Source organism: Falco peregrinus, unplaced genomic scaffold (assembly GCF_023634155.1).
Source record: "Falco peregrinus isolate bFalPer1 unplaced genomic scaffold, bFalPer1.pri scaffold_40, whole genome shotgun sequence".
Lineage (NCBI taxonomy): Eukaryota > Metazoa > Chordata > Aves > Falconiformes > Falconidae > Falco > Falco peregrinus.
In genome coordinates, this window is record NW_026599607.1 from 1,478,694 (window position 1) to 1,496,784 (window position 18,091).

Sequence of the window (18,091 nt, forward strand, 5' to 3'; positions counted from 1 at the left end):
GCTTAGCCAATCAGCAGATGACTAGTAGGCATAATTAACTGGAACTGTATATAAGACATAATCGCGCCGTAATAAATCGAAGCTTGCTTTATCACTCATATTGAGTCGGCCGCGTGCTTCCCCTCGCTCGTCGCAGTTGCTGCTTTCAGTCCCTGCCAGGGGAGGGAGCCCAGGTTAAAATACATCAGTACATAGCCCAAGGACTCCAAGTCATCTCCGTGAGATTGCTCTACAACAGTATAAAAAAGTGGACTCATTAGGAGTACTGGAAAAACAAAAGACTGTGCAACAAGACCGTCATAAAAAACCTTTGAAAAACAAGGGATAGCTGAGTTACTATGCCCACGATAAACAGTACAAGAAAAAGCCTATCACCCTTGCAATTATTAAAAAAAAAGGTGCTAATTCCTGAGAATTACAGTCGGACCAATTCCCACCCAATCAAGAGATAAGAGGCCAAGCACACTGCGCTGTTAAGTGCCATAAATAAGGATCATACTCTATGCCTCATTAAAGCAACATCTACTTGTGCTAAAATTAAGTGCATCGACACTTTCAAAGTTTATTTATTGCTTTCTCCAGCTCGCTGATTCCAAGATGCGTGTTGATGGATGCATAACAGGCGGTTCCTGCTAAGTTTTTATTTTCACGATATGGGATATGTTGGTGAGTTTGAGAGTCTCGCTACTTCTTTGCTAACCCAGAGTCTATTATGTAGACAAGATTGCCTTTCTTCCCAAGGCCCATTAAGAAGTTGTCTGGCTTCACATCTCAGTGGATGAAGTTCTCAGAGTGAACGTATTCAATTCAACTAATCTAGATAAAGAGGAAAAAAAAACCCCAACAAACCATAAATCACTCGAGAGAGACTAGGCATACACTTTTTTCCGTATAAAAACACTAGCAACATTGTCTTAACGATAAAAGAGGTAATGAAACTTTTTATTGTAAAATGTAAGGGCATTAAAGAGAACATAATTCGACAGACAACACATAAACCTCTCCAGCTCTTTCCCCGTGTCTATTTTACATTTGTTTCCAAAAACTTTCTCGGGCGAATTTCTTTTGTCTTTGAGCAGTGCAACAGAGGGTTTGCAAACAGCGCAAGTCTGCTTTTTAGAAATCAATTAAAACTTTGTAATCACTTTAGATGGGGCACTTTGTATTTAAGAGAAACAAAACCAATGTTGAGTCTTTTCTTTCATGATAACAGGCCTATTCACCTCTAAATTACAGAAACAACGTATTTGGTTCTGACCTCTCAAGGAAACTGAATATCCCAACATACTGCACCGTCAAGATCAACAAAGCAGGTTCCTACCATTTGGTCAGCGAGTAATAGGACTGTCTCGAGACTAAATTTCCTTGAACAAAAACTGAAGAGATCTTCAAGACTCGGTCCAAACGGCTCCATCACCATTCCATTGTAGTCCCCTTCAGCTCGACACCACTTAATTGTGGGAACGCACACTAGAGAAAAAGAAACAGTTTATCCAGTATAACAATTTGATTTATATACAAATCTTCAAGGCTCCTAAGATGAATTCTAAGAGGGTCACGACTGTGACTGTTTGTACTCACAGTGAAGCTCAATATTTGATGCAACCGTCAGCCAAGAAAAAGGTGAAAAACTCACCATCGCTGAACATTTCATCATCTGTAAGCTGCCCACCCTTAGCATAAAGGACTCCAAATTTAAAATTCACAGGTCCCTGAGAAATAAAACCAAATAGTACAGGATAAACAGACAATCAAACAAAAGACCTAAAACAATGTTTCCTCTAAGGACTTTTTTATACATCTTTTGTATACGCCCTACACACGGGAATATACACTTCATACCAGCTCTATTGCATGCTCAAGTAGCAGATACCTAATAATTTACTTTTGATCACAGATTATGAATTTTATGATAGCACTAAGTTGCTCATCTATTAATAGGATATATTATGCCGGTGCTTTAAATGATTTTCGATCTCATATTTGCACAGAAATACCACATTTTTTTACTGCAATAAGCAATCGATACCGAAGTTGTTATAAGTCACTAAGTAAGTGCTAGGAGTGAAAAGTTTACATTTACCTCATTTACCTCTTGCTCTTCAAGAGCAAATAAATCCTGTAAACAAATCAGTATCTTTAGCACACTGGTACTGAAGACAGCACAAAACCCCCTGGAACATACTCGTATATTTGTTTAATTTCAAAGTAGCCAGTTCAACCGATAAAGACAGCTTATTTTGTAACTGTAACCCTACTCCTCATTACTATCCTGCTACCGAAAGGAACAAACCACTAGCATTTACACCTAACGACTTATTTTTCCAGAAAAGAATAAAAAGCCACAACCAAACAAAAAAAAAAGAAGTCGCCTCCTACCTTCTGTATCTCAGGATGAAAAATTTCCCTCGGGCTCTTCCCAAATTTGTCAAGACTCACAGCACTGAAATGCAAACGAAATACTGCTTTATAGGAGAGCAAGTATACATTTCAACATTAAACTGCTAACTGGCTGTAGTTAGAACCGATTTCAAAAAGAATTGTTCAAAGAGCCTTGCTGACGTGGAATTTTTTGTGGAAGAGCCATTTATTTCCCACAATACCAACCTCTAAGACTTCCTAAACTTCTTTTGGATTTTAAAAACAGAAATAAACCTGATCTCCGTGCAGGGTCCTAGTTAAGCGTACTGCATTTACTTGTAAAGCACAGAATTTTATTCCATCATCCTTCACTTTGGCTTTATACATAATCCTTGTGAGCATTTTAGGAAGACTCAATAACCTATTCTATTTCATAAGCTTCTCTTCTATCTCTTTTAAAATAATTCCGGCATGTCAAATGAAAAACGAGTCGTTCAGCATCAAGTTCACACCCCAAAGATCCACAAGCAAGATCAGCTGCCTCAGTCAACAGAAATACCTAATTTATAGCATTTCTTCCTAACTCATGTGTCTACATGACTATTATTTTTGCCCATTTTTTCCCTAGCATGAGTTTCTGGAGCTGCGCAGCATGCCACGGAGTGCCAAACGCGGTCTGTCTGAGGCACACTGAGCTGACACGGAGGTCACATCTGATGCACCTTTCCATCATTGCTTATGCTAGGTCACCATGCGGACAGGAGTTCCCATAGTTCCCTTTGAAATTAAAATGCTAGACTTAATTTACAAAAAAGCAGGTTTATCGTGTAACTGAAGTTCTTTGAGATAGTCGGTACCTCGACTCACGCTGGCTGTGAAAATACTTTTTCTTTAACCGACACCACGGAACAAAATGCTAAACCTCCAGGTTTTACAACAAACAAAAAACCCCCAAACAGTGCCTCTGAACCGTTTCCCTTTCCATGCAACGGGTGGAAACTTCCTCAGTAAATGACAAGTGTCCATGACCACCCAAGTGATCTGTGCTTACTGAGCAGGAAAGCAAACAATAGCTTTTCAGCTCGCACATGTATCCAAATATATACCCAAAGAAACTCCGTCAGCGTCACTTGCAGAGAGCTCAGCCATCTTACAGCCTTACCTGTAGTGAGTGCCCCTCTAGGGAACTGCAGAGCTGTGGACTCTCAGATGTACTGGAGCACATCTCTTGCCTGCCTGAAACGTTCAGGAGGCTCTCGGATATCCAGGCAGCAGCAGAAAGCGTTCTGATTTTACGGCAAGGCTGACCACACTTGCGAGTTTTCTTTTGCGTGCTCGCACCAGGAAGCCAAACCAGAACAGCTGCACACACAGCAGAGCAGTTGCTCAGCACACCTACACCAACAGAGCTCTCCTAAAGCACACCTGGAGCCATTCATACCCCAAGTCAACATCTACAGCGGAACCTGGCCACAAGCTTTGACACGATGTCATTTTGGGGTCAAACTGACGCACACCAAAAAATTAGTAAAACGCACCTCCTTCTCTGCCACGTCAGGTATCGTGCTCCTTCAGTTGAGCTGTAGCTGTTACATTATTTCCCAAATGCAAAGCCAAACAGAGAAAATAGAACCACAGCCTGCTCCTTAAAAAGCAACTCTGCACAGGCAACCGTTCATTGTGTGTGACCCAGGGAAGATGTGACCGCGGCCCTTCAAACTTTCGGGATGCCCAGGCGGGACCAAACGGTGCTTGCGAACACAGAACATGCCTGCTCGTTAAGACAGGCTGGTCAAGTTTACCACCAAAACTCTACATCACCATTTGCCAACCCTGTCCAGCTTTGGGTAGCCAGAGCTGCACTCAGATCACTTGAAAGCGTCTCCCAGTAGCGGCCAGCACTAAGCTCAGAACTGTACCTCCCTGGCGCCTACATGGGGGAAAACTCAGACTGTGCCCCCTTCTCCTTAAGGTGCCTTAGAGCCTGTGACAGGAATTTCATCCACTGCTTGGAAAAGCTCCAAGGTTGCAGCTTAAGGGAACCAGAGTTCCCTGGGTCTCAGAGTCATTCCAGAGCTAAAGTGGTGACAGACATCAGCTCTAGGTCAGATGATACATGCCAGCACTCACCACTGACCCAGGGCGGCAACCTGCTCCCATCCGCTACCTCCTGACCTAGGAAGCCCCTTAGGGAATTACAGCAGCAGTTCGCCAATGGAAAAGCCCCAAGGGCACGACGCGGTGACTCAAAGATCTGAAGTGGACCCCTTGCGCCCACAGAAACCGGTGCTAAAAACACAACAGGTGAGCGAGAGAACATTAACTGCCATGGCTGATACTAGAGCAAACCTCACTGGGCACTTAAGGAGAACAGCAAAACCAGAATAGCAGCAAAAGCCTGCATGCCCGGGACTGTAATAAAAGAAGACACCCTGCCTGGAGATTGTTACGAGCACAAGTAATACACGTCCTCTTCAGTTGCGATCCGAGTTAAGACAGACAACAAATATCGCAACACACCCGTATCGATTAGCTGCAACGGCTCGCCTCTCACCATGTCTGTTAAGGGTCGCAGGTTCTCCCGCTTGTCCCAGCTACGCTGGGCGCCAGTTGCGGTAGCTGGAGCCCAACTCAGGCAGCCTCACACAGGGCAGCCGCTGCTGCAGCACGAGCAAGCTATCAGGCTGCAACAAGGCTTTTACCCTCAGTCAGATTCTGCTGTCTGTGCTGTTTCTCCTTCCTCCAGAGGTCAGGTCAGGTCAGGTCAGGTCAGACCACTCCCCCTCCATCCAACCCCCTCTCCCACACTCCTCAGGGCTATTTAACTACTTGACGGGAACGAGCTACAGCTGCTCATCATCCACGTCCCTCAACCCACTGCCTTGGAGGCAAGGTCACAGCTGCATGTTATCAATGCTCATCAACCTTCTGCCTTCACTCCTCTGCACTCTTCTCCAAGAAATTCCAGGGAAGACAGTGACAGAAACCTGTGTTGGAACTAAGTGCCTGGTCAATGCCTCCAAGTAACAGCATCCGTGACATCCAGACAGACTGTGAAGGGACAGATGGATCCAAGAATTAAATTAGGGAATGAGGGAAGTAAAAGGCACAGAGAAACAGAGACCTCTGAGTTCTGGAGAGTGTATTGTGATGTACCCAATTTCTGGTTTTGTGGCTCAGAAAGAACGGAGCCCAGGTTTTGTCGCAGCAGTTATATGGCTGCAAAGGGAAGGCGAGAGCCAGCAACAGAACTCCTTCCTGGCACCTTCTGTGTGGGAGCAGCGGCCAGGCGTTTTCAGTTTCGGAGCAGGGCTCCGTGAGAGTGACAAAGTGAGGGGACTGTTTTGTGGCCGAGAAGGAAAACCATGACACCACCATACAGGAAGCAATTCCATTTTAATAGTCTCCAGAGTGCCACGGTTCGAAAGGAAGAACAATAGGGTAAGAGCACGAATATGCAGCCAATACCGACAGAAGCAGCGTTGGGAAGCTTCTCAACGTTGCTTTTTGGTATTTCACGGGGAAAAACATTGAGCCTAATATTTCTCATCTGTAGAGTTCTTGGGGGCTTTGGGGAGAAGGAAACTGACACTAGGTTGTCTGAGAATCACAGTTTACAGTTACTCATTGTCTTCTGGTCTCACAGGATGAGGCAGAGGTATAATTGATTTCTTCTCTGTATCTCTGCAAAGAGCTTTCCTCGTATCTATGGCAAAAGAAAACAATGCTATTATAAAAGACAGTCATTGCACAAAGCCACATTAAGTGACTTCTCTATTACATTAAGATCATTTTTCAAGAAGATTTCCTAGAATCCTAGAATATCTTGAGTTGCAAGTGACCCATAAGGATCATCAAGTCCAACTCCATGCTCCTTGCGGGACTACCTGAAACTAAACCGTATGACTGAAAGCACCATCCAGATGCTCCCTAAGCTCCTGACAGGTTTGGTGCCCTGACTGAACGCCCTTTCAGTGGATAAGATTTTCCTAACGTCCACCCTGAACTTCCCCTGACGCAGCTTCATTCCGCTTCCTGCAATCAAGTCTCATAACTGATGTCCTCTTCAGCAGGAAAAGCTATCTAAAGCAGTATACAGGATCCCATTCATCAACGACTATCTGAACTTGTACAGGCCCAGGAACCCCCAACACAAGAACCTTTCCGTTCAACTTAAGGCACAACAACCACTTACCGTAAGCATCTTCATCTGGCTCTCCACTGCTAGCAGAGTAGCGCTCCGATACTGTCCGGTACACACGGGAGCCGAGCTGCTTAGACATATTTACTGCAACCCGATTTGATACGCTCACAAAGAGATCGACGAAAAATCCACCCTTTCTTTGGAAACATAAAACCAAAGAAAAACCACAGTAAGGAATAGCAGGTGAATGTATTGCTAAATAGCCCATAACTTGTAATCCGACCAAGAGCAGGTCTGACGATGTCATATGCTAATCAAACACCTTTCACACGGCAGTAACAGGTGCACTCCTTTCCCAAGGGACAAATCCGGTCTAAATTCAGATTTTATTCTATTTTTGTCACATCACCATTCTTTTATACCAGCCCGTGGGTTCAAAATTATGAACAGAAAGAACAGGGCAAGCTAAGCACTCACACAGGTCTCATATACACGTAAGAAATCTTTCATAAAAAAAAAAAAAAAAACAAACCTAAACCTCCACGTTTTCAATTGCATTGGCTTAGGGACTGCCTCCTTCAATGTGTGTGGCAGGGGGCAGTGGCAGAACAGGTCACAAGGTTCAGTCACCTAACACAAGGCAGCCCTTCTCCTCACAAGGCAGATTCCTCAAAATGTGCAATTTTCCCATTTTACCGATTACAATGGGGTTGCCCTACCACCATGAGTTCAGGACATTTCCCTGTGGGTTCATTTGATGCTCAATTAAATTTTCAGCAAGTACAAGCAGCCGAGCATGACAAAAAGCAAGCTAAGGTACTGTCTGCCATACAGAATTGGTTCCAAGGCTGCCTGCAGGAACTGCAAAAAGCTCACGATCACTGAACAAGCACGCTGGAGACCCTACGGGAAAGTGTCGACCCTCCACGAAACTCTCTCGCTGTCAAGACAAGGACCTTTTTTTATACAGTATCTCTTCTGGAATTCAGGCTACACCCTACTCATTCTGGAAAGTTAGCTTTCATAGAAACCCTGAGATCTTACGCCGCCACACGGTATTTTTAGTCTTGTTCTCTAATTACAGGGAATCCTCAGCGAGTCAGAACACTACTTAAAGCAAGATTCTGGGTCTCTTCCATGCAAGTCAAATACCTAAGCCATGTCAGTTGAGAGGTTACTTTTAGAAGATTAAAGATAAGCATGGTACTCACTTTCCTGAAATTTCTCCCAGTAGTTCCATCAATTTAGCAGCCAAACCCAGCCGTTGAAATTCTGGTGCAACAGAGAGCGCAGCAACACGTCCAAGCCACTCTTCCCCAGCCACAGAGCCTTCCGCCTTACCCGGTACTGCGAACATACAGAGCATCAGAGCAGTAAGGAGCACCTTGGGAATAATGCACCACACGCAGCCACACGACTTTACAAAAAACCAAGCAGTCTACAAACAAACATTGCAATGATTGTGGTAAAGGCTTAAGCAGCGACTCTACGCTATTACTCAGTGATTCAGCAGCCACTAAGTTTCATTTTGATGCAGTATTACAGTTTTTTCTTCGTTAGTGTAAATAAATAAATGGATCTCCACAAATTCATTGTTTGAGGCGTGACTGCCAAATGTAAGTTTTAAGCAATTCTCTTGAGTCTTTAACTGAGTGGAATTCACGACCGAAGGAATGGAGGGCTAGAAGCCCAAAACCCACTCACCATCCCAGCAATTACTGAAGACCTTTCGTGACTATGGGGCAATAGAGCTTGGGAAGCTTTGCCAATGTGGCAAGAGAAAGCAAAGGCCCTGGAAACACTGGACGTTGAAGGAAAAATAAAAAATAAAAGCAGGGATGGGTATATGTGCTTCATAGTTCCTCTCCTTTCTACACAGAGCCAAGCTACTGTTAGCTCATTCATGAACATGCAGACTTCCACAGGGCACTCTTATAAACATCAGGCACTGCTAAATGAGCAGCTGATGCGGTGGGTACAGAGAAACCTTCCCTACAGCAAATGCTTTAAGCTTTACCGTTAAACACTTCATTTCCTGGGTCCCCACAAAGACTTCCATTCTGTGCCCACCTTCCCAAACCCCCCAAAAAAGGGGAATAAAAAGAACTGGAAGGAACAAATACAGATATACACACACACACACGTAAAAACATGGCGAATCTCTGTAATTAAAAAAGTTAGGAAAGGATGCAATCATCCAAGTAATGAGGAGTTAACTGATCCGCTGCATCGGACAGTCTTGTCAAACTCATGCTGGTGAAACCGAGCTCATACCAGCCGGTTTACTGAAACACTTGTCTTAGCATACATATACTTGAATCAAAATGACATTCGGCTATAGGGTGAGTGCAAGAAAATACACTTTTGCATGCTACAGCAAGAGACCTGCAAAGGGCCACGGTATAATACGCTTCAAAAGAGTCTGTGGTACAAGAAATTCAGCCCCATGGGCTGTTGGCTCAAACACGCTGGTGGAACGCTCTGTGTAACTGGCCATACGCACGGTTTACACGGGGTTTTGTACGCAATGCGCATGTTTAACTAGGTATTTATGGTTTAAGACTTGTTTTGGCTCCTAAGGCAGGCAGCCAGCAAAGATGTTTTCAAGAGTTAACAAGGAACAGAAATTAAAGGAGTTGCTGGTTTTCAGAAGCTGACTCATCATTGTTTTGAAAAATGGCACCATGTGGATCACTGTTAATGCGCTTGTAGACAAAGCGAAAGACCTTGGGTTGCGGGTGGCTGTGCAACTGTCTTAATCTTCTGAGGGTAGGTACCTTCTGTCAGTTGCTGCCGGGTGTCATCAACAAAAAGAAACAGGCTGTATTCTTCTGGATCGTCCACTCCATAAACTTTTCAGCACAAAGCTGACATACATCTGCGGTAGTGATACAGGGTCTTACTAGTAAGGTCTTCCCTGTACATGCACCGTTAACTTCCTGGAATGCAACACGAAGGCAGTTCTGTAGAATGAGAAAACAGACATCAGAAACAAAACCTCCAAACCTCATCCTCTGAAAACAGGAAGCTCAGCAACAAACAGCAAGCCTCGCTATGTTCTAGTTGTGAAACACGCACCAGTGATTACTGTACATTACAGCCACCTTGTGACTTGATGTTGGTGGTAAGACTGTGGCAGGCATAACAGAAATTCATAAGCTGACACCCTCCTTTCCTTGGCTCACATTCTAACCCTGCAACTACGAACAAACAGATAGCAGTCTTAAAGCCCCATTGAAAACGCCAGTGGTTTTAACGGGACTTGGTGTTTGGCCTTACTAGGAAACGAAATGCTGTGAAGCAAAATAAACATCAGAGGCAGCACACCCAAGAGATGATGCTGCAACTGCTGGGTCAATACTATTGAAGAGAAGCTTCAGACAATATGTTCATCAGAAGGAAAAAGAAAAAAACCCAACCCTCTGCCAGCAACACACAAGGGTGTTGATCCACAGGTTGCTGCACGATAAACCATTCACACTCTTTATGCTGCAGCACGCAAAAGGCAATCCATTTTCATGCAGGACATTTTCATCACGTTAACCGATGGCAACTTGGTGTCTGAGCCTGATGTAACCAAATTTCATCTAACAGGGAGGCAGAAAGAAAATTTACTCTGCAACATTAAAGCAAATCCGTATGATCATGAGGCAAAAGCTGGATCTTTTTTCTCTGCTGAAATTCACACATGTGCACAACTGATAACATAGATGAATTCTAAACAAGCCCTACAAGGAAACGCAGTTCTACCTTTCAAAAAGTATTTAAAAAGTAAAATAACAAGCAACTGGAAAAAAAACCACCCAACCACAAAACACTTTTGGACACATGAGCAAAGCAGCCTGCCATCACGTGCTTTTTTGCAAAGAAACTAACTGCAATTAGAAACTAAAAGCAGTAAAATGAAAGGAGATGGAAAAAATGACAGTAAGAAAGACCTGTTTATTTACTGAGCTGGTACTTCTGTTTGTACGCTGAATAAATTAAGCATGCTAAATCACAATGGCAAAAATGTACATTTCCTAAGAACAAGCTGTTAAAAGCTAAGACTGAGAAGAATGCTCCTATGACTTCAGTTCCAAAGAGCACTCTGGGTTTTTAATAAACTTTTGATAGCTTGCAGACTGAAACACTGGAACTTTGCAACAGCTTTTAAACCATTAGGACTGAGCAGAACTAATCCGTTTTTGTTAGCCGGTGTGAAGACAAATAAAATAAATACATAAAATCAAATCAGCTCTAAATAAGGCAAAGCACACTACAGTTTCAATTTCTAACGTAGTTAACACACAGAAGACCTGTTTTTCGATGCTTCTAGATGGACAGGATTGCTTCAAGGAGAGGCTGAAGTTTGTGCAAATGCCTGTAACTCATATAGTAAGTATCAAGATTCTTTATGCAGTATCAGCAAGTTGTATTTCATCATCACCAAAATACCGGATTTTTTGCTTTTCCATCCTTTTGAGGGAGGGAGGATGAAGGCCTTTCCAGGACCCAAAAGCTGGTGGTAAGGCTGTGAGACAGCACCACAGACATGTAGCAACCACACCCTGGTTCAATGTGGGGAAGATGAGTTGAGCTGAAGCTGTGTTACACATTCCTTGTAGGGAAGGTGCTTCGTTTCAGGACTGCAGATGTGGAGAAAGGAGATGGAAAACTGGCATTCTGGGCAGGCAGCAAAGTGCTTGAATTTGTGCCAAGCCTAGCCTGGAAGTGGAGCGACCTTACTGATTTGAGGCTCTCTTTCAAAGAGTCAACAAAGGAGCAGCCCTGGACACACCTGGTGCCAGCTCTTCCCGTGCTCCCCTGCATCTTCCAGCATGCAGCACAGCGTCCAGCTGTACAGGCAGCTTGGCTGAAGTTCAGTTGCTGAGGAAGAGAAGGTGAAACTGAATACAAGATCCTGCTGAAAAAATCTTCTGTCATTTAGTCATCCAGCAGAAATACAAAGGTGATTAATTTTCCTATTAAGTGTAATATTTTGCTAGAAAGAACAAAGACTCAAGCTACTTGAATGTGACACCTAACTACAGGTAAGCAGAATATAAAATGGATCCCAGTAAGATGGACTAGCTTTGTGCACTGGCCACAGTTTCGAATTTCTGTTCGTCAGCTCTCCTCTTCCTAAGAGAGGCAAATTGTGGGAGACTGCTGCTTTTCCCAGCTCCTTCCTGTTCAGTGATGTGCCGTGGCTGTTTGCACGGACACTGATAAAGCAGAAGGAGCCGCAAGTGAAAGGTTTAATTACCTCCTGATGACCCCGTACCTTCATTTATCAAGCTCTTAGCTACATCATAACTTATTGACGGTTGTCGTTAGCCTCTCCAGCAACTTTGCACTGTGGTATGAACTGTAAACAACAGGACACAAAGGAGTAAATCCTTTCTTCTCGATTCCAACATCCTCCTTGCTTCAGTTCGCAAACTGATGCATCTGGACAGACAACAGCATGCCTACCTATGTAACAATCTTTTCCTATATGAAAGGCATGCGGACTTGGTTTTAAAAGATAAAGTAATCCCGACTGTTTTGTTATTCTTCAGTTGGAGTTACTGCCCTACTCTGAAAGAGCAGTAAGAAATGGGAGGGGGGAGAAAAAAACCCACAAAACAAACCACAAACATGAAGACATCCACAGTATAGAACTCTACTCCTTGCTTAAACTTTCGAATTGTAGGCAAGCTTTTCTGCCAGGTCTCCCCTCTATTACCCACGGTAAGCCACCAATCGCTACTGGGGAGTTGTGCTGATTTATACCACTGGAAATCTGGGTTTGTTCTTTTTAACAGCAAAGCGTACAAAGCAGCTGAATCTAAAATACAATTTGGTCTGTCCTCGCTCCGCACGACTTAAATACAAAGGACAGTGGGAAAGCTCCATTATTTAGTGTTTCCTTTATACCATCATAACCACACTCTGTTATGAAGTGGAAAGACTTTGAAACAGAGGCAAATTTACCAGCCATCTTCTCAGCACTGCTTCACACCACTCGTGGCCCCAAGGAAATCATTATGAATCATACTTCTCAAATGGAGATTTCCAACACAACAACCATCCCCTGGGGGGGGTTCTCTTCAGCCTGAAGCTCTACCTGAAAATCATCAACCGAAGGCATTGTTCTGTTAGTTGTCCTCCTCTTGTGCCATTGCCGGAGAGTATCTCTAGCTTCTGAACTCAGCAGCTGGGCAGCCTGGTCTTCCTGGAAGTGCTTGATCAGCAAAAGTGCTCCATAAGCACCTATAGCCTCCTGGGAAGGACAGCAGGGGAAGAACAATTCAGAGTGGTCACAAACACCACGCCAGTTCCAACTGGTCACAGTCAAAAGTACAAACGATTTCTGGGTTTTTTTTAATAAATAGACGCACACATACACGAAAGTCACTGCATTCTATGGCCAAAATATTTATACGTAAAGAAAAACAGCTTACTGGCCTGCAAAATACTGGACGGTGTGTTCTCAGCTGCTAAGAGGCATGCAGTGGTTGCCTGGGCTCCATATTACCAAGGGGTGCAATAGTATCTACCTCTGGGTCCGCTAGCGCTGGGGGTGGCCGGTTATTTAAAGGACCAGTGTCACTCCTTTACTCCTGAGTGTTTTTACAAAGGTGGAACATGAGTTTTCTTCTAAATAGTTTCCAAGCAGCCATTTGTTTTCTTCCTGAGCTTCAAGCGGGTATCAAACAAACACAGCTGTTTAAACGACATAAAAGACCATCTACCACTGCTCAGGAACTTAAAAGTGACTCCCTTAGCGGCAACAAAGCAATGACCGAGCGTGTGATTTGTACCTGGAAGCATCCCAAAGGTTTTGCTTTTGTTCTTAAAAGGCAGGCTGTGTTTGTTCACCTAGGTCCAACACTACGTCCAACTAGTTCGGGAGGCAGCGTGTACAGCTCTCCAGACTTCACCTTTATTACATGAGTGGAGAACAAAGTACAGCCACAACAGAGTTGCCGATGTACAAAAGGAGCTGCAGGTCACAAAGGAAAAGGACTCTCAACAGGGGCAACAGTCCTCAGCAACCAGGAGAAACAAAAGACAGGCTATCATTTATTTCTCTTGCTCTTTAAGTAAACTATTTGAGTGGGAGCGTTCAATCAAGAGGCAGCACGGTCTATTTGTGGAGTCATTCAGAGATGCAGTCTATGCTCACAGTAGTTCTTTCTGTATTACCGACAGCATCCTCTCGCTTTCAGCTCTGTGACGAGGTCAATACGTGGAAGACACGCAAGACCCACCAGACAACCTGGACAATACATTTACCTTTGAACCACACAACCCCAAAGCACTAAACAATTTTTCCTGCACCGTACAGTTTAACCAGTGCCACAGACAGGGCCAGCCAATAGATGAACGACTTCTGCTACATTAAAAACGACACGACTTAACAGCCCAGTAAATATTTCTGCCTTTCAAGCGTGTTGATGATCTCCAGCTTCACATCTCAAGTATTTTCTGTCCTAGGATTCCCGAACGATGCACTCTGCACACAAAGCAGGGAACAGACCAGTACTGAACCGGAGGAAACCCGACACAATTCTGTCATGCGTATCGGCATGTAAAAGGATACAGCAATTTCAGCAACCCAAGAGATGGCAGAAATGGGACATATACACCTATACTTAAAACTCACAGCTGAGCTTGGTCACAAGAACCTTTGAAACTTCCTCATAAACTGATAGATTCTGGGGCCTACCAAGGGCTGGCAGAATACCTCTTTGTTAAAACCACCACCGTGAAAACAAAGGAGGGAGATTTCCTTGCCTCGAGCGGACTTCAGCCATCGTTCAAGAGTGCCTTAAGAAACATATTCCTAGGCCTCATAAAAATACTCTGTGAGAAGCAAGTATCGGGCATAAACCAGGATCATTAAGGGGGGCAACATTCTCAAAAGCACTTTCCCCAGAGGGGCAGAGAACTCCCCCAGAAGTTTTTACAAAGCACCTAACCCGGGTCCCACTCCAGGTCTCACCACTCAGTTGAACGCTGCAGACCCATACAGACTCTCGGGACATTTTCAGGCACAGGAGGATAACCACAGCTGGCACCTGCACAGCCTGTGTTTGCTTGCTAAGTCAGGACGCCTCCTCCTTCTTGGCGGAAAACAACATACTCCCTCCTAAGGCAGTATATACGTCGGTAGATTCCCAGGTCACTTGGGGCTGTAACTCTGCAAGCTAACCAGCCCTCCCTTATTCTAAGGTGGAAACAATTAAGAGGTTCTCGTTACACTACCGACATCACCGACTACATGACTCCGTCAAAAGGGTTTCTACTCAAACGAGGTGAGGAAGAATCCCCCTTCCCCAGCCCTTCACACAGTTCTAATAGAAATAAGTCGATTACCTTCTCCATGCAGCAAAGATGGATCCAGCAATTCCACCATGTGTTCAGTTTCAGTATCCAGCTCCAGCATACCACCCTGGGCCAGCACATATGTCAACACAGGCAAGAAGTCATCAGCTCCGTACAGCCTCCCTGGGTCAAAGAGAACACAGGCAGCGATAGACAAATCACACCCTTTGACCAGTTTCGGTGTTTGAAAGGAAAGCGTTATTTTGCTGCCTTTACTGACCAGTACGTTTGTATTACTCTAGAGCCTCTCGTTACAGATGTGCAGCAAAGAGAACAGCATCTGCCACTTGGTGGGCAGCGTCCAGCTTCATCCTGTACTTCTAACGAGCACAAATTGGATGATGCAGACCTTGAGGCACGCAAGGGAATTTAAAGACTGGGCTCACCTTGGCGTCAGCTCAACTGGTGAACTCACAAGAGGCAGCCATGCCAGTCTGGCCTGACCTCCACCCGCACTTCTGTCAGTGGCTAAGAGAAAATCAATGGGCATTTTCTTTATACATGCACGGATGACGTCCCCTTTCTGGAAGGATCCAGCCACAAGTACCAGTTCCTGAGTCCGAAACCCAGCAGAGAAGCCTGCATATAAAAGCCTATTAGATTTTACATGAAAACTCTGCACATTTCCTTCACGGAGCATGGTTAAAAACACCAGTGAGCAAAGCCTCACGTAACTCCCAACTAGCTGGTGAAGCATCATCGGTAACGACAGCACGCAACACACAGAGGCTCTGCTGCACCTAGGTCTGTATGTGTTCCTCTTACTTTTACCGCATTTAAACTTTCTCTTTAGAAAACGCTATGTGGCTAGATCTCTGGGGCTGGCCAAACTGTCCTCATTGCAGAAGCGGTGCGATGGTCACTTGAAACATCAAGATCGGGAGCCAATTTAAACTGTGGCGAAACTCCAGAGGACTGAAGGGCTGATACTGAAAGTCAGACCAGCTAAGACGTACCCTCCAGGTAACGCACTGTTATCTGGCTGAGATTACAGGACAAAGCAGGTACTGGAAACAGGTGCTGGCTCGACGCGACGCCACGTTTTAAAACTCTACACGACAAAGCAAGACAACCCAATTTGCTGCATCTTAGCCCAAGCCCCTCAGTACAATGGTTCACCAGAAGCCTCTCAGTACTTTTCTTTTGCGTGTTGGGAATACCTTACTCAATGTGATAATACAGTATGGAGAAAAAAACAAAGTTTACATCACTTTGGGCAAAGATTCCTATATCCATTTTAAAATGCAGGATTTTGCACAGAAATAAACCAGGTCTAAGCTCCTGCCCAAATCTTGCCAAAGTGCTTGGGGGTCTTTTACAGCCTCAAGCTTTCACCATTCACCTCAAATCTCAAAAGAAAGCAAGCATCCTGATCGGCACAGAGCCCAGCTGCAGATTCAGCGCTTGAAAGAAAACTGCCAACCACCTGCAGCAGCTTATACTTTCTTAGAGAAAAAAAAAATCTTCCACTACCACCAGCATTGCTTCACCTTAGCTCGTGACCTACCACAGCAGTGTATGATAAGACATCAGGCAACAGAGCTGCACCTATGAATTCATACTGTCCAGCACAGCGTTTTAACTGTGCCACTGACTAATCAAGCGGGTCTTAACTGGTCTGTGGTTCCATTTCACCTTCTAGGTTTCAAGGTCACTTTGGGACTCCTGCTACAGTGTAGAAATAGATGTTATTTCTCTTGCAAAAACACAAAGAAATTGTCCAACGAGAACATTCAGAGGCACAGCAAACCCAAAACACTGCATCAGGGGCTGCTTTCCCCCAGCCATTGACACAGAGCCCTTGTAATTGTCATATTGCACACACACTGCTGAATTACTGCAGCTAGATACTGGGTGTATCCTTTATTACGATTTCCAGGAAAACACTAATTTAGAACCAGTGTCAAATTCTAGGCTTACAGGACAGCCTTTCTGACAGCCAAATTCAAATGCCTACACTCAAGCAAAGCTGGTGGCTGGGGGGGGGAGGTGTTTAAGCGGCTTCACAACTCTGCTTCACACTGAATGTGTAAGATGTGCTGCCAGATGCAGAGAGATCAGGAAGGAAGCAGAGAGGAAGAATCCCTCTCAAAAGGGCAAGGAGATGCTACAAGAGCTCCAGGCGAAGGAGACAAAGCTGCAGAATCAGGTAGTCTCATTTCCTCCACCAAAACACAACCCCAGGTTTAGAAAAACAATGACCTTGAACCACAAGAAGCACCATACCCGAGTTATTCTCCATAACAGTATAAATCAATTTGCAAACTCTCAGCAGCAGTACGACTTTCTTTTCAGGCGAATACATTTTCTGCGGGGTCACAAACTTTCAACATCCACGTAGTCTGGTGTTGGAACAAACACGCCCAGTTCCTGAGGATTCCTCTGCCGCACCACCTGAAGGTTTTCCTTCGGTTGTTTCCAAGAACCATCTGCAGTATGAAACTCTTTCAACATCGCTTCAATATGGCTCTTCAACGGCTTCAGAATGCACTTATGCATGGCCTTCTCCAGGACAACACCTGCAACGGGAAAACACAAGTTGAGCTGTCTTCCTCCTCTAGAGCAGAGCCAGCAGTAACATAACCACTCCCAAGAGACAGTGCAGAGCAAGACCTACTTGCTAAGGCTTAGTTATTATAGAAGCTGAGTCTCCAGATGTTTGTCAACAAGAAAATAAAAGGCAGAACAGAATCTGTATTCCATTTTCATTTCTGACAACGTGGGAAGTACAAAAAAACCCACAAAGGCAGACTACAGATTGTCACAACAACAACCAAAAAAGAAAAAAAAACCCAAAACAAAGCAGCAAGCAGGCAGCAGCTCCAGTTAACTTTTTCTTCTGTTGGCCAGAAGTGCCCCAGTTTTATTTTACTTTGAGCTTAGACTTTAATTCTGAAACTTGAAGCATAACACAGTCAGAACCCTAACTTTTGTCTGCTTTGGCATCTTTTTTTGCATGGTTTCCATCAGAAACTATAACTCACCCAAGGTCTCGTAAAACTTGGCTCAGCTTTAAGATCTTTATGATGCTGGACAGATTACGGGCACTAAACTATAAATGAAGACCAAGCTGTGTTTATCCAGCTTCAGATTTCATCATGCAAGCTTATATACAGCTCTGTCATCAAGTCTGAAGTTCTTTGTTTGGCAGTAGTGTGCACATGGCACAGTAACCTCTCAGTTGTTTTTCTTTTATTCTTGTTTTACTCCAGGTTTTCTTTAACAGTCAGT

At 44.3% G+C, this 18,091-nt stretch overlaps 1 protein-coding gene, 1 long non-coding RNA gene and 1 other non-coding gene across 7 annotated transcripts; all 3 read right to left on the reverse strand.

Moving 5' to 3' along the window:
• Nucleotides 1-582: 582 nt before the first annotated feature.
• On the reverse strand, nucleotides 583-2,593 carry LOC129783422 (uncharacterized). 2 transcript variants are annotated; one of them, XR_008745290.1, is made up of 4 exons: nucleotides 2,380-2,593; nucleotides 1,637-1,712; nucleotides 1,322-1,450; nucleotides 583-816 (listed from the first exon to the last, which is right to left on the reverse strand). It is a non-coding gene; the product is annotated as an uncharacterized LOC129783422 (long non-coding RNA). The 2 variants fall into 2 exon arrangements; XR_008745289.1 differs by having other exon boundaries at nucleotides 1,322-1,470.
• Nucleotides 2,594-4,414: 1,821 nt separating this feature from the next.
• On the reverse strand, nucleotides 4,415-4,499 carry LOC129783430 (small nucleolar RNA SNORD45). Its single transcript, XR_008745299.1, has one exon. It is a non-coding gene; the product is annotated as a small nucleolar RNA SNORD45 (small nucleolar RNA).
• Nucleotides 4,500-5,228: 729 nt separating this feature from the next.
• LOC129783406 (N-alpha-acetyltransferase 20-like) lies at nucleotides 5,229-17,604 on the reverse strand. Of its 4 annotated transcripts, none has more exons than XM_055793384.1 (5): nucleotides 17,087-17,604; nucleotides 9,283-9,468; nucleotides 7,717-7,889; nucleotides 6,557-6,702; nucleotides 5,229-6,067 (listed from the first exon to the last, which is right to left on the reverse strand). In XM_055793384.1, exons 3-5 carry the CDS (start codon nucleotides 7,869-7,871, stop codon nucleotides 5,982-5,984), a joined length of 387 nt encoding a protein of 128 aa, XP_055649359.1. In that variant the 5' UTR covers nucleotides 7,872-7,889; nucleotides 9,283-9,468; nucleotides 17,087-17,604; the 3' UTR covers nucleotides 5,229-5,981. The 4 variants fall into 4 exon arrangements, with proteins under 4 accessions (XP_055649359.1, XP_055649358.1, XP_055649357.1 ...); XM_055793383.1 differs by lacking the exon at nucleotides 17,087-17,604 and adding an exon at nucleotides 12,597-12,743; XM_055793382.1 differs by lacking the exon at nucleotides 17,087-17,604 and having other exon boundaries at nucleotides 9,283-9,778.
• Between the last annotated feature and the right edge of the window lie 487 nt (nucleotides 17,605-18,091).